Here is a 14,689-nt window from a genome sequence, read left to right as displayed (position 1 = left end):
ACCTTGAACTGAAAACTGACAGCAATGACCCAATCCAGTGAAACACACAGAACACAAGTTGTAGAAACGAAAACCAATGCAGCAATGTAATTTTCTTTGTAAAGATTGAAGATGGCAAACGGCAATGCAAAATTTAGATATCAGTTATTATAGCAAACGATTAACAACGTTCAGCGTACATAGAACAACAAAATCTGCAACAATATAAAATCATACAACTATAAAGTTTGTCTAATGAAACCCATATAAGCCAGAAACCCACAAAATTTAGCATTACTAACCCTAAACTGAGATAAGCGCACTTCACATCGAAAATCCTAGAAAGCAGCTGAGCAAAGCCCCGGATGTAGGACCATAATTCCAAGATCAAAATCAGTATGCCAATATCAGTAGACCATAAAAAATGCGATATTAGGCTAGCGTGAACACAACCAAATACTCCCGTCTTAATACAACCAAATACCCCCATCTTAATACAACCAAACACTCCCGTCTTAATACAACCAAACACTCACATCTTAATACAACCAAATATCCCCATCTTAATACAACCAAATACTCACATCTTAATACAACCAAACATTCACTTCTTAATACAACCAAATATCCCCATCTTAATACAACCAAACACTCACATCTTAATACAACCAAACAATCACATCTTAATACAACCAAACATCCCCATCTTAATACAACCAAAAACTCCCATCTTAATACAACCAAATATCCCCATCTTAATGCAACCAAAACTCTCATCTTAATACAACCAAACACTCTCATCTTAATACAACCAAACACTCCCTTCTTAATACAACCAAAAACTCCCATCCTAATACAACCAAAGACTCCCGTCTTAATACAACCAAACACTCACATCTTAATACAACCAAATATCCCCATCTTAATACAACCAAACACTCACATCTTAATACAACCAAATATCCCCATCTTAATACAACCAAATACTCACATCTTAATACAACCAAATATCCCCATCTTAATACAACCAAATATCCCCATCTTAATACAACCAAAAACTCCCATCTTAATACAACCAAAAACTCCCATCTTAATACAACCAAACATCCCCATCTTAATACAACCAAATTCTCTCTTCTTATACAACCAAATACTCCCATCTTAATACAACCAAATACTCCCATCTTAATACAACCAAATTCTCTCTTCTTAATACAACCAAATACTCCCGTCTTAATACAACCAAATATCCCCATCTTAATACAACCAAACACTCACATCTTAATACAACCAAACACTCCCGTCTTAATACAACCAAACACTCGCATCTTAATACAACCAAATACTCCCATCTTAATACAACCAAATTCTCTCTTCTTAATACAACCAAATACTCCCGTCTTAATACAACCAAATACCCCCATCTTAATACAACCAAACACTCCCGTCTTAATACAACCAAACACTCCCATCTTAATACAACCAAATACCCCCATCTTAATACAACCAAATACTCCCGTCTTAATACAACCAAATACCCCCATCTTAATACAACCAAACACTCCCGTCTTAATACAACCAAAAACTCACATCTTAATACAACCAAATATCCCCATCTTAATACAACCAAATACTCCCATCTTAATACAACCAAATTATCTCATCTTAATACAACCAAACACTCTCATCTTAATACAACCAAATACTCCCATCTTAATACAACCAAACACTCACATCTTAATACAACCAAATATCCCCATCTTAATACAACCAAATACTCACATCTTAATACAACCAAAAATTCACTTCTTAATACAACCAAATATCCCCATCTTAATACAACCAAACACTCACATCTTAATACAACCAAACAATCACATCTTAATACAACCAAACATCCCCATCTTAATACAACCAAAAACTCCCATCTTAATACAACCAAATATCCCCATCTTAATGCAACCAAAACTCTCATCTTAATACAACCAAACACTCTCATCTTAATACAACCAAATACTCCCATCTTAATACAACCAAATTCTCTCATCTTAATACAACCAAAAACTCCCAATTTATTAAATGAAAAAATCATTTGGACAGCACAGCATATCCCAATACCACAAAGGCTCTGCTGTGTATACATAGCACAAATATGTAGTGCATGCAGAATTGAAGCCAGGCCAGAATGAATAACCCAACGAGCCGATTTGGACCGCGAGTCGTAGCTGTAGTTTGCCCATGTCAGGGCTCGAGTCCCTACCGCTAAGCATCGAATGAACCTCCTTCTTACCTTGACTTGAAACAAAGCACTGACTGGTTTGTGGTCACTCAGTTTCAATTTCATATGTTGTTGGTATTTGAGAAGATCAACAGAGGATTGAGGTTTTGCTGCAAGAAATAAGATTTGTGTTTTATGAGCAATTTTTAATATTTTGTTACCAGCAAGGCTTTGCACAAGCCGCATAAGAAGCAATCCAAGACTGCTTTTTCAATTTATTCGCACTTCTGATTAGGTTGAGGGCATTTCGAAATTTAATTTATTTAAAAAATTCATGCGTCCTGTGGCCTAAAATTCAGATTTGTCATTTAATAGAGCATCAGGAAATGAATTTATATTAATAATAAAAAATTGCATAAATAATATAAGAATTTTCAATCTTGTAATAGTAACATTTGTTCAAAATAAAATGAATTTTTTTGAATTTATCCATTTCTGAAGGTAAAAATTGACTCTTGAAAAAGGGACTGATATTAAACAACTCACCGTTTGCACCAGTTCTCAGAGACAAGACAGACTCTTTCCAAAGCACTCGATCGCACCAAGCAGGAGTCCGACACTTTTCTGAAGTGTCCCATTCATCTGTTCCTGGATTATACTTATAAGTTGGTCGAAAATTTATCTCGCCTTCATTAAAACCTTGGAAGACTCGTTGGTCACCACGTTCGATATTCAACTGTTAAAAAAAGAGGGTGTATTGGTGTGAAGAATCTCATTTTTAGACATATGGAACTCAAAATTTTAATAAACAAAGTAATAACACTAGAATATCGGTTAGAAACAGAAGACTTATCGATCGAAGGTTAGGGGATCCCCCAAAACAGTGGTCTTACTCCATAGTGACACCGTGTGTCCCATCACTAATTAATTAATAACTCGCTAATTATAAGACATAATCCATCCAAAATCAATAGGCTTCTGATCCGAGCTATGATGAATGTACATGCAAAATTTAGAGCAGATTCAACCTCGCTTTCGTGAGATATCGAGTGCATCGATATTTACGTCCCTTCAATGTATATTGTTTTTTTTTGAATAAAACGTACTTTTGCCTTACCAGCTGTTATTTGTAGCTTATTGTTAGCCAGTTATAATTGAGATGGGCCGCGAGACCTAACCATATGGCGAATCACGGCCTCTCGTCCTGTTACCAGTCCATGTCGGGTATGGCATTGCCAACTCATCTCACATTTCAAAGAAACAAACCTGATCTTTTTCTTTCAACAGCTTGTAGCCTCGTTCATCGATCAATTCTTTCACATATTCAGAAGACAGGTCTTGTATCCTGTAGTTAAGGTCACCCAACCAGAACACAACGCTAGAAATGAACAGATATTTCTCAGAGTAATATAAATTTGGAGATCTCAATTACCCAACCAGAACACAACACTAGAAATAAACAGATATTTCTCAGAGTAATATAAATTGAAGAGATCTCAATTACCCAAGCAGAACACAACGCTAGAAATAAACAGATATTTCTAAGAACCATATAAATTGAAGAGATCTCAATTACCCAAGCAGAACACAACACTCGAAATGAACCAATATTTTTGAGTTCCGAATATTTTAAAGAATTTAACTACCATTGAAGAACACAATACTAATAATCAACAAATATTTTCTGGTTAAATATATGTTGAAGAGATGAAATCACCCAGCCGAAACACAATGCTTGAAATTAGCAGATATTTGCATATTTGTAGATTTATTGGAAGCAAAATTTTTTTTTTTCAAAACTATTTTCCTGAAGTCGCTCGCACTTACTAGGAGAGATACTGAACTCTGAGCAAAATTATCGGTGCCCACTAAAACTATTTCATTCTATGGGAGTTCAATATGCAGGCTACCATTCGAATGAGATTTTCACAAACAGTAATAAAAGCACTTCGCCATCAATGGCCATCACACATGCAATTAAAGCACTCACTCATGTTGGAAGACAGACATCGGCATTATTTGTCCGTTGATATTAAACTGCAATCTCGAGCAAATGTCTCTAAAATCTTCGTTTCTACGTTGGCATTGTTCAAGATGAGCCGCGAGATGGGAGTTCACAGCACATATAGATGAATTATGGAGATCCATACGAATTGCTACTCCTCCTTTGTTGCCCTGAGGATGTAAAATAATTCAAGTCAGTGCTTTATTCAAGTGTATAGTGGATCTAATTAGAGTTTTGTTCCCCATTTCCCTGAGAAAATCAGTTCTAAACTGGAAGTCTGTACTTAACTGGTGAATAACGAGAAACAAAATAGATCTTGATATGTCAGCGGCTGTTTTTCTAGAGCCTGATAATGAAAAAAAACTTCCTGTCTTTTGCAAGTTTTTTGGCGTTTTTTTCACTGTTTTTGATGGTATTTCACTGTTTTTGCAAGGTTTTTGACAGTTTTTCATTGTTTTTGATGGTATTTCACTGTCTTTGCCAGGTGTCTCACTGTTATAGCAAGATTTTTGATGGTTTTTCACTGATTTTACCAGTTTTTTCACTGTTTTAGCCAGGTTTTCGGTGATTAACCAGCTCCAGTTTGGTAGTCTTGGTGTTACCAGCTTGTCTAAGACGTTTTTGAGGGTAAGGGGTATATAAAACAGAAAAAAAGCGTAATTACCATTCTTCCAAGCAGTCCGGTCCCAACTTGATGGCAGGTAACGTCTCTTATTGATAGAACGTGCATTGTCTTCACAAAGACAAGAAGTAACATCCCAACCAATCGAATTGATTTTACCTGAATTTAAGGGGAAAATTTCAGATTAAAGAAAATATGTTCATTAGGTATCTGGATTGGTATTTCATAATCCTGATAATATCAATTCCCAATAGTAATAACAATGGGCTGCTGTGTCAGGTACAGGTCAAGCAAATAATTTGTTCCAGATGCATGTGTTAACTTTATTGTATTTCTGGCAAATAGCATTTTCTCCGATGGCTGAGCCTGACCTGTGATGTCATCAGTCACAGATGAATGATCATGACCAAACAGCTATGAAGGTGAAGTAGCCATGTGCTCTCCCATGTGCGGCGCGGCGGGGTGGCTAAACGGGATAAGCGTTAGGAACACGCTCGCCACCGCACCTCTAATTACTCTGCGTGGGTTCGCAGGTTCGAATCCCATGCAGGGATGGTTATGTGCGAGAGGATTGCTGGACTCCTCGCCGTCGTTGGGTGGTTCACGTAACCGCTGGTCGGTTACGGCTTCCTCCACCACCAAGTCCATTCTTCCGAAAACAAACAATACAGTAAAACTAATCCCATACCCGACTTGGAATGGTAACCAGACGAGAGGCCGTGGTTCGCCATATGGATAAGCCGTCTTATCGGCTTTCCTCTCCCCCGGGATAAATATGTAAACCCTATCCTATCCTCTCTGTACTTGAGGGCATATGTCAGTTGGTGTTGCTTATGGGTTACTTTAGGTTTCTCTGTATGCCAATTTCTCACAGCTTGAAGCACATATATGACAATTAATTTAAGAAACATGTAAAGGCACATTTTCCGGTCACCAGTTATGGTCTAACTTGCCAATTACAAATTTCGGACCCCCCCTCCCCCCCACCAACTGAAAAATCCTGGCTACGTCCCTGACCATGCCAATGCCCCAGAACACCACCCCCCTACAATCGGATTTCCTTTTTTCCAATTATTGCAGCTTCTCACAAATCAATGTGTTTGTGCTGACACTTGGGTACTCCCGTAGTATGTGAACCAATATGGCAGACACCGGTACGTAGTATGTGTACCAGGTTAGGGTTAGGCCATAATTTTAGGTACAAATACTACATGAGTCACTTGGCTAGTCCCTGAACTCATAATAGAATTAAAATAACGAAAATTGGAATAAAATTATGTCCTAACATTAACCTGGTACACATACTACGTTCCGGTGTCAGCCATACTTCGGGAGTACCGAGACTTGTTAGGATTGTAAAACGCCTCATAAAAAACACTCACCATATGATACTTAACATTCACATGCGGTAAAGATCTCGACACAGCTACGATCCAGTTGTCTTCCCTCCATGACTCGGTGAAGACGTACGCCTCCTTGCTCAAGTCAAGTTCTTGAAAGCTAGAAAGAATTACAGAGCGTCCATGAAGTCCCTTTACAATTACAATTTTGTTACGGAGTCAGTTCTCAATATATTTTTACCAGGTTCATTGTTTTTTGATCAGTAATTGTAAAGTAAAAGTTGAAGTATGGTTACTCCTAACCATAAGAAATTTGATATTGCAACTCCAGATCAGACTGCCACACAAGCCAATCTCAAACTATACCTGGTGGAAACTAGAGCTTTGTGGTTTAACATAGCGAGTCTGATTTAGTAATAGAGCATGCACAAGCACTGCCACACGACCCCCTGCATAGTATGTGGAATATAATGAGCCATACCATCAAACTAAACTAAGTACGCCAATTCTTACTTGGCGGTGTAATCTATATAGGCTATGGTTTCAGTTGCTCATAGAATTCCAGTGGCCATTCATAATTTCACTCTAAGATGAGTTAACATTTTCTTTGAGTACGAATAGTTTTTGGATTTTACCGGTCTCTCCTGACTTGACTATACTTAGGGATGAGTCTCGTTTGCATCCGAATGAGCGTGTGTAATGCACGAAACCCCAATTATTGTATATGATATCAACTCTTGGCCTTTCAGTGGTAACTTCAATCAGAGATGTATGCCCCTAACTTCAAGCAAATTCTCCTGAAGAAGAAAACTCATATCCTCACCCAATGAAATATATATCCGGTGGATCCCTCACTAAATCGTCTGTGCTCAGCCAATCCGTGACTTCATCAGGTGGGTTCTGTCCGTTCACGTTCCACGTTCCCACGAATATTCTGAAAGAAAACAGTCATGAGGTTTAATTTTTCAAAACTTGCTTTGAAGAAGGCTTTAGATTAGGAAGAAACATTTTTGCTAAAGGTCAGTCTAGCATAACTGTAAAGAAGTAAATGATGTTAGTTTTCATTGTTTATTAAATGGTTTACTTGGTAACAACAGCGAATCAAATGTTTTTCCTGTCGTTAATATAGACAGCTGCTATGTTATCGGAAGAACCAGAACCTGCCTGGCAAAAAAAGACAGGTGCACGTGCAACGCCATTGGTGGGCAAGAGATTTGACCTTGAAATTTTAAACGTTCAACACGAACATGTTTGGTAAAACACACCGACCATTGGGCCATCACATATCAAGAAAATGGGAGTTGCGGTGTTTGCTGCCAAGCTTATACATAGTAGTAAGAAGCAAGCAACCAGCATTATTTCTATACAGACAAAAATACGTCGAATTATGACTAGAAATAAATTTTTCTGTTAAGAATTTCAATAATCAAACTTGTCTAAGCTCAAATATTACAGATTACTAGCCAAAAAAATAGCGACAAAGCTCGATAGCCAGTATTGTTATTATGCGTCTCTTTCAGCCCGAAATGTCATTTTTACTTCATTTTTTACATTCGTGTGTGTTCAGCATGTATTTTTAGTATGGTGATGGATAAACTTCTGGTTTTGTAGTCGCCTAGTTTATCTGACCACCACAAAAATAAAGTGTATTTGCCAAAACAAAGATAAATTTTATACACTGCTTTATGGTGGCCCATCGTTGTCACACGTAAAATTGAAAAAATAAAAAATAAACATAAAAAACTTAAAATAAAAGCAAAATAAAAAAATAGTCGTGAAAAAACATGAAATAATAAAAAAAAAATTAAAAAAATAAAAAACGAACGTGAATAAAATAATGTTCCCTGGGTTTCTAACTCACTACTGATTTTCTTGAGCAATATTCAATAAATTTAATATGCAAATGTTCTATCAATTCTCCATGATACAAGTTCAACTAGAAGTAATATATTTATATAAAATAATGGTAAGAGAATATAGAATTGAATACAAAAATTCGAGAATTTTGTTTTTACGTGTAGAAGGTAATTGAATTGGAGAATGCTGCTTAAATGCTCAGTTGTCCGGACACTCGTGCGATACAGATATCGTCTGATCGTACCCGGTATTGATTGCATGGGTACAGGTACGGTCAGTAGTGAGCAGTGAGTTAGAAACCCAGGGAACACCGTTTGTGCGTGTAGGATTATGCATGACAACGTTGGTCCCAAGCAGAAGCAAATTTTCTCAAAATAAAAACGTGTGACAACGATGGGCCACCATACTGCTTTGCCTAAGTAGGGTGATAAATATAAACCACTGATTACTGAGTTTGATAATATTCAAGCCCAAGCACTATTCACATGACCAGCTTCTATAAACATAACACTCAACAGTCATATCATCACAGGCATTTCCTGTATCTATTATTATATGGCTGTCTAATAATGTGTAGAAGTCTGCTGAGGGCTGCTCAAAACTAATCAAGAACTTGAATAAATTAAATATATTCATGATTTCAAAAAATATATTTCCTATTTTGACATCTTGAATATGGAATAGTTTTAAAAGAGTTACGTCCAAATTTTAAAAAATTATAATGATAATTTTTTTAACATTCTTGAATTTTCAAACTCAACTACTCGAATTTACATTGACATGTCCTTGTTAAAAATAATTTAATTTTAGTATTTGATATTCCTTCAGAAATATTAGTTCAGACTTCCGAGTGTATTCAGTTTTGGCCAGTTTTACATTCATTTTTGTTCACTCTGGGAACCCTGCCGAGCTCCTGCTATGTGTAGTGTATGTTAGAATAAAGCATGGCTCCTAAATTAAATAGAATACACAAAAGGTTTTCAGTATAAAAATATCAAAGAAATATGGTCAAATACAAAATAGTTCAGATAGCTCTGAATTGTGGGATTCATCAACTATGTAGATAGTTAGATTCATAACACAATATAAGGTGGTTTCTTAATTTGAGGAAATTTACGTTTCGACCAAAATATGATCTGCCTACTCATAATATGGTATTGTCATAGCATGCGTCACCATTGTTTCCTTTATGTGACCTAGGTCACAACTTATAAGCAAATCTGCCTACTTCCAGGTGTGAAAATAAAAACAGCATACATAAAAGCTAAAAGATGGGTTCAATAATAATGTCCTTGTTTTATGCTTTTGCACTGGGGGATTTGTACAATGGATGATAAGGATGTTATGGCAGGAATAATTATTCCAAGTCATGAATGGGCAAATTAAGCCCCGCGGGCCAGATACAGCCTACCGAAGTGTTTCATCCTGCCCATTTGTGCCTGTTGAGATAATAATTGACTATACTTTATAAACTTCAGTTGGAAATATCGGCGAAAATAACGCCATAATGACCTCAATTGATACATTGCGCTCGTTAATATAAAAACATTAGCCTAGCTCAGTGGTTTCCAAACTGGGGTTTGTGGACCTTTTGGGGTCCGTGAGGCAATTTCAGAAGGTCAGCGAAAGAAATCTGTTATATAACATATACCGTAAATGCTCGTTTTACCGCCCAATCTTGATTAAGGGCCCGTTTGAATAGCCGCCCGTGTAAACAGAACATAAAAATAAATAAGGGCCGGTGCTTGAATACCCGCCCGATGCAAAAGCTGATTTTTAGTGGTAGAGAACAATAGGAAATAAGAAGCGCTTTTGTCACAACGCTGTTGAATTTTAAGCGCTGGTAGATAACACTCGCACCTTAAGCGTCCAATTACATAACAGATAGCATTGATTACGTAACACCATGGTTCTCAAACTGGGCATCGCGACGCCCAAGTGCGTCGTTTCAATATTGATAGGGCGTCGCCGAACTTTTCTTCTTTTGCGGATTTGTACCTGCGGTGCGTAGAAAAAGTCAAAATTTTCGTCATTCTTGTTTAAATCATACTTGAGAACTGGAAATGACAATATATTATTTATTGTAACGATCGATCTTATCTATATGTGGTCATTGTGGTGACTTGACAAACATCACGGATCATTCAATACTGTTCCAAAAAATAACAAGCACCCGTGCTTGAATAAGGGCTTGGTTAGTGAGTTTGGTTAAAAAAATATGGACCCGGGCTACAAAACGAGTAGATACGGTAGTTTGATAATACAAATATTGAGTGCTTAAATCTGACACATTTGTCGCCTTTGCAAACACTGCTGGGAACACTGATTCCCCAGTTTCTGTTTCGAACATGATGTCCCAGAGCTTTGGGCCTGTGATATCACAGAGAGAGTTCAATTGAAGCCATTACAAGCCAACTGACTGCAAAGGTATAGCTGACGTTGCTTTTTGCACGTTTGTTGGTGAGAGCAGGTGGGGAAAAGGTGTTTTTCACTATACCATACGGCGCACTAATTTTTTGTTGTGATCTTCTAATGTTTCATTTTAATGCACAAGGCCGCGAATCATGAAAAAAATTGCGATGGGTCCAACATGGAATTTTTTTTAAAGAGTTTGGGAACCACTGGCCTAGCTAGCTGTTGCAAATGAACTGTGTTTTATTCATACTTTTTCATATTGAGGCTTGAGACTCTGACCCAGTAACCAAGTCTATTATCCATAACTGGCCCACTAAAAAAAAGTAACCCCTCACCCTATTCTGGGTGATTCAAGTCTTGTTGCACAATTACACAGAAACACTTAGGTTAGAGTAAAGCAAAACTCTCAAATCACATAGAATACAAAAAGTTTTAAATATAACGATACCAAAGAGATATGGCCAAAACATGTCGCTCTGAATTGTGGGAGCCATATATATACACCCCTTTCGACATTCTTTTTTTTGTAAAAAATTGTTTACATATTTCGCTGGTCTTCCATAGTCCAATGACACACAAGCTTTGCATATTAATCGTATGATGTAATTATAGAATAGCAATATGTATGATAATGACATCACAGATTCTATTATTATATCACAATAGGCCAGATTTGATATATAAACCCTACAGCTGGGATGCCTGTACAGCTGGAAACGCTCAAAATAGAATAGAAAATACACAAATTGTCTCAGATCAAAATGGGAATTATAATCATAGATTTTGAACAAGATATGAAATTGTGCAGCCCCAAAGAAGGCTCATATAGATTCATATGGCGTAAGGTTTTTAAAAATCTTAATAATGACTAATGATCAGACTTAGAATGCAAAGTGTATGGTTTTCAAGCTATTCCAGGGGGGGGAAACCCCAAACATAAATATTCGGAATATTACAAAGTCTCTAGGAACCCCTGTATTGTCTTTTATTATCTGAATAGCATAAACTATGACTATATATGGAACATAATGATCTTCAAAGTTTAATAACAGCAGCAAACCTAATAGATATTTGATTATAGTCAAAAAATATTCATTTATTAATACGGACTCCTATTTTGCATGGAAAATCATGGAACCCCTGGGCTGCTCTGGTGGAACCTGGACATTTACAAGAATTGACATTTTATAAAAATTGTGAATTAGAAAACTATTGGTGGGCAAAATCAGTGAATTAGTTTGTTCGAGTTATAAAGCGAGTTAGTAGAGATGTCTCCTAGCACTATACGAAATATTAATATAGTAATTTTCTGAACAAAAAACTATAAAAATTTTAAAAGCTTTATGATAAGGATGAGATATCATTTCTATCCCGGGGGGAAAGCTGATAAGACGGCTTAATCATATGTCAAAGTACAGCCTTCATCCAGTTACAAGTCCTTGTCAGGTATGGGATTTGTCAGCCATATATTCTTTTCTTCAGATGAATTGATTTGATGATGGAGAAAGCCGTAACCGACCACAGGACTCAACTTGAAAACCCGCGCATGGGAATAGGCGCTCCAGAAGTGTATGTATATTTTTTTCGATACTTTACATCAAGTTGTATAAAAGGACTGAATCCTATGGACAGGGGGTATATTCACTTGGCTAACACAGACAATCCCCGAACTCGTAATAAAACTGAAATAAGGAAAATCAGAATAAAATTATGGCCTAACCCTAACCTGGTACACATATGGTTATGTCCGCCATCTTGGTTCACATACCTCGGGAGTACCGGGAAATCAGAAGTGCAATGACAAGCGTATACCTAACACAAAGCATAACGTGCCTTTCTCAAAACATTTTGTCTTCACTCACTTGAAAGGTTTCCTTATCGTGTATTCTTCCTGTCTTTTCTCCATGCATGTCTGCATAATTTGTTCACGTCCTCCAAATAATTTTTGAGGCGTGACTTCACTTGCGTCTGCTGAAGACATGTTGTCATAGAAGAAGGATGACCCGCTGTTCAAAGGCTGAGGTTCTCTGGAAAAAGTAAAAATTAGGAATAAGACCAGGATTTTGATCTGCCCATAATATATCAAGTATTTGAACTTTAATAAATTTTGATCTGAACAAGGACCTAACCGCTGGCCGGTTACGGCTTCCACCACAAGTTTACGCTTCTGACACAAATAACTGGCTAACTAAACCCATACCTAACATGGAGTGGTAACCGGACGATTGGCCGTGGTTCGTCATATTATTACTTCCTTTTAGCGACTTTCCTATCTATCCGGAATAGATAAATATATCCTATCACCATGAATTTAATACTTCAGACCTAGGCCAATATGACACACAACATGCCGTTTTTTCCTCATCACCTCGAACTGCCAGCTCTGGGCAGTTTTAAAATACGAACCCTGTTGACTCCATCGTCAATAAAAATATTTCGAAGTCTGACCCCTCAATCCTGATAAAAATGGCAAACCTTTACAAAACAACCCACCTTGTAACTGGCAGTCTTGCGACATCTAGTGAGGAATCGTTGTGAAAGGACGACCCACTTCTTGATGGCCTGAAGTAGAAGATGCAGGAGAAATATTTCATGCGTTGGGAAGTCATATAAAACAGGGCCTACCCAAACCAATAATGCAACAAATTTTAGGGGTCGCATTGTTATTGTGAGTGCACCAATTTCATGCAAAGTAATACCGATATATATCTATTGTGCTTCGCTTTGAAACACAATTATTAAAATTATCGCAAAATGAAACCTCACGATTTCGAGAAAATCCATAGGATCGAAGAAGACTCAACAAGGGGTACGGAAAATTGTAATATATTGAAAAGGGGTCGCAAACATTAAAATTTGGGAAGGCCTGACCTAAGGGATGTTTGTATTCTAGAGAGCAAGCAATTTACAGGCATTGCAAGTATTCTATACCCAGCAAGAGAATAGGTTTAAATAAAATTCAATCTGACATTAGAACATTAAAATTTTTGGGTAGAATTTTATTCTATTGCCAGAATTTGTTATCATGATCATGCTACAGAATATATTGGTGGGGTGTAGAAAACATTTTGATGGGTGTGAAGCAAATTGAAAATATTGTTAAATTTGCACATTTCTTCGTTTTGGATATTTACATATCCATTCACGTATTTTCAATGTGTTTTTGAATAAAACATACTCTCGCCTTGCTATCTGTTATTTGTAGCTTATTGTAAGCAAGTTATTTTTGAGGTGGATTTGGCAAATTATAAAAAGGCAGCGCGGTCTAAAAAGTTTGAGAACCACACTTTATTAAATCTTTTTGAACGCATGATTTGGGAAAATGAAGGAGATAGATATAGGGGGATTGGTTTCAATTATTGGTACAGAGGGTAATCAGATAGAGAGCGTGTTCCTAACGCCTAGCACTATTCCACAACTGCATCTACTGATCTACTTACCTTGTAGTTGTTCTTGTGTCTCTTGGGTTTGGTGGAGAATCAATGAAAAAGGTTGAGGCTTGCTTTAGTGATCTGTAAAATATAAAACAAGCAGTTAGTTCACAGAATCTAAACGTTAGTAGGACTAAAGTACAACTTCAAAATAATCGAAATAGTTTCAAAAAATTAAGCGTAACCATTGCTTTAAAATCTTTGAATTAAAAACAAATAAATAGTGAGAGACATTTGATTATGTTTGATAGCTTTCGAATGATTTTATTATCGAATTAACTGATCAAAAGTTCATAGAAAGCCAAGCACAGCAAAAATTCACACAGATAAAATCGAGATCTGAGGGTTGGAGGGAATTGAATTAAACAGACTCAATTCTAAACACAGCCATTTATAAAGGACCCAACTCTCTGTGAAAACCAAATTAGTAAAAAGCTAAGAATAACGTTCTGATATAAATGACATAGATTTAAAATACCGTATTTGCTCGTTTATTAGCCCGGGCGCTCATTTTTTTAAACATACTCACTAACCGGGCACTTATTCAAACCGGCCCTTATTCAAGCAGGGGCGCTTGTTATTTTTAAAGTAAATTACACACAAAAATACCGGTAGATAAGATCGATCGTTACAATAATTAATACCGTATATTGTCATTTCCAGTTCTCAAGTATGATTTAAACGAGAATAATGGCCCTTATTCATTTTTATGTCCTGTTCACACAGGCGGCTATTCAAATGGGCCCTTAATCAAGACCGGGCGTTGAAACGAGCATTTACGGTACCCACTTTTTAAAAATATATAATTAAATTATTCTAAGA

General features: G+C 36.7%; 1 protein-coding gene across 1 annotated transcript in view; it reads right to left on the bottom strand.

Annotated features, from left to right (window-relative positions):
• The window catches only part of LOC120337385 (inositol polyphosphate 5-phosphatase OCRL-like), a 36,680-nt gene that overhangs the window by 17,697 nt on the left and 4,294 nt on the right, over positions 1 to 14,689 (bottom strand). Inside the window, exons 2-11 of the mRNA XM_078117318.1 lie at positions 13,877 to 13,948; positions 12,930 to 12,998; positions 12,299 to 12,463; positions 6,988 to 7,098; positions 6,207 to 6,324; positions 4,867 to 4,983; positions 4,188 to 4,372; positions 3,464 to 3,575; positions 2,744 to 2,933; positions 2,270 to 2,367 (exon numbers count right to left, since the gene is read on the bottom strand). Coding sequence (XP_077973444.1) covers positions 2,270 to 2,367; positions 2,744 to 2,933; positions 3,464 to 3,575; positions 4,188 to 4,372; positions 4,867 to 4,983; positions 6,207 to 6,324; positions 6,988 to 7,098; positions 12,299 to 12,463; positions 12,930 to 12,998; positions 13,877 to 13,948 — 1,237 coding nt within the window. The remainder of the gene's footprint in view (positions 1 to 2,269; positions 2,368 to 2,743; positions 2,934 to 3,463; positions 3,576 to 4,187; positions 4,373 to 4,866; positions 4,984 to 6,206; positions 6,325 to 6,987; positions 7,099 to 12,298; positions 12,464 to 12,929; positions 12,999 to 13,876; positions 13,949 to 14,689) is intronic.

The sequence above is a fragment of the Styela clava genome, chromosome 10 (assembly GCF_964204865.1).
Source record: "Styela clava chromosome 10, kaStyClav1.hap1.2, whole genome shotgun sequence".
In the NCBI taxonomy this organism is placed as follows: domain Eukaryota; kingdom Metazoa; phylum Chordata; class Ascidiacea; order Stolidobranchia; family Styelidae; genus Styela; species Styela clava.
This window is presented reverse-complemented; position numbering and strand designations above follow the sequence as displayed.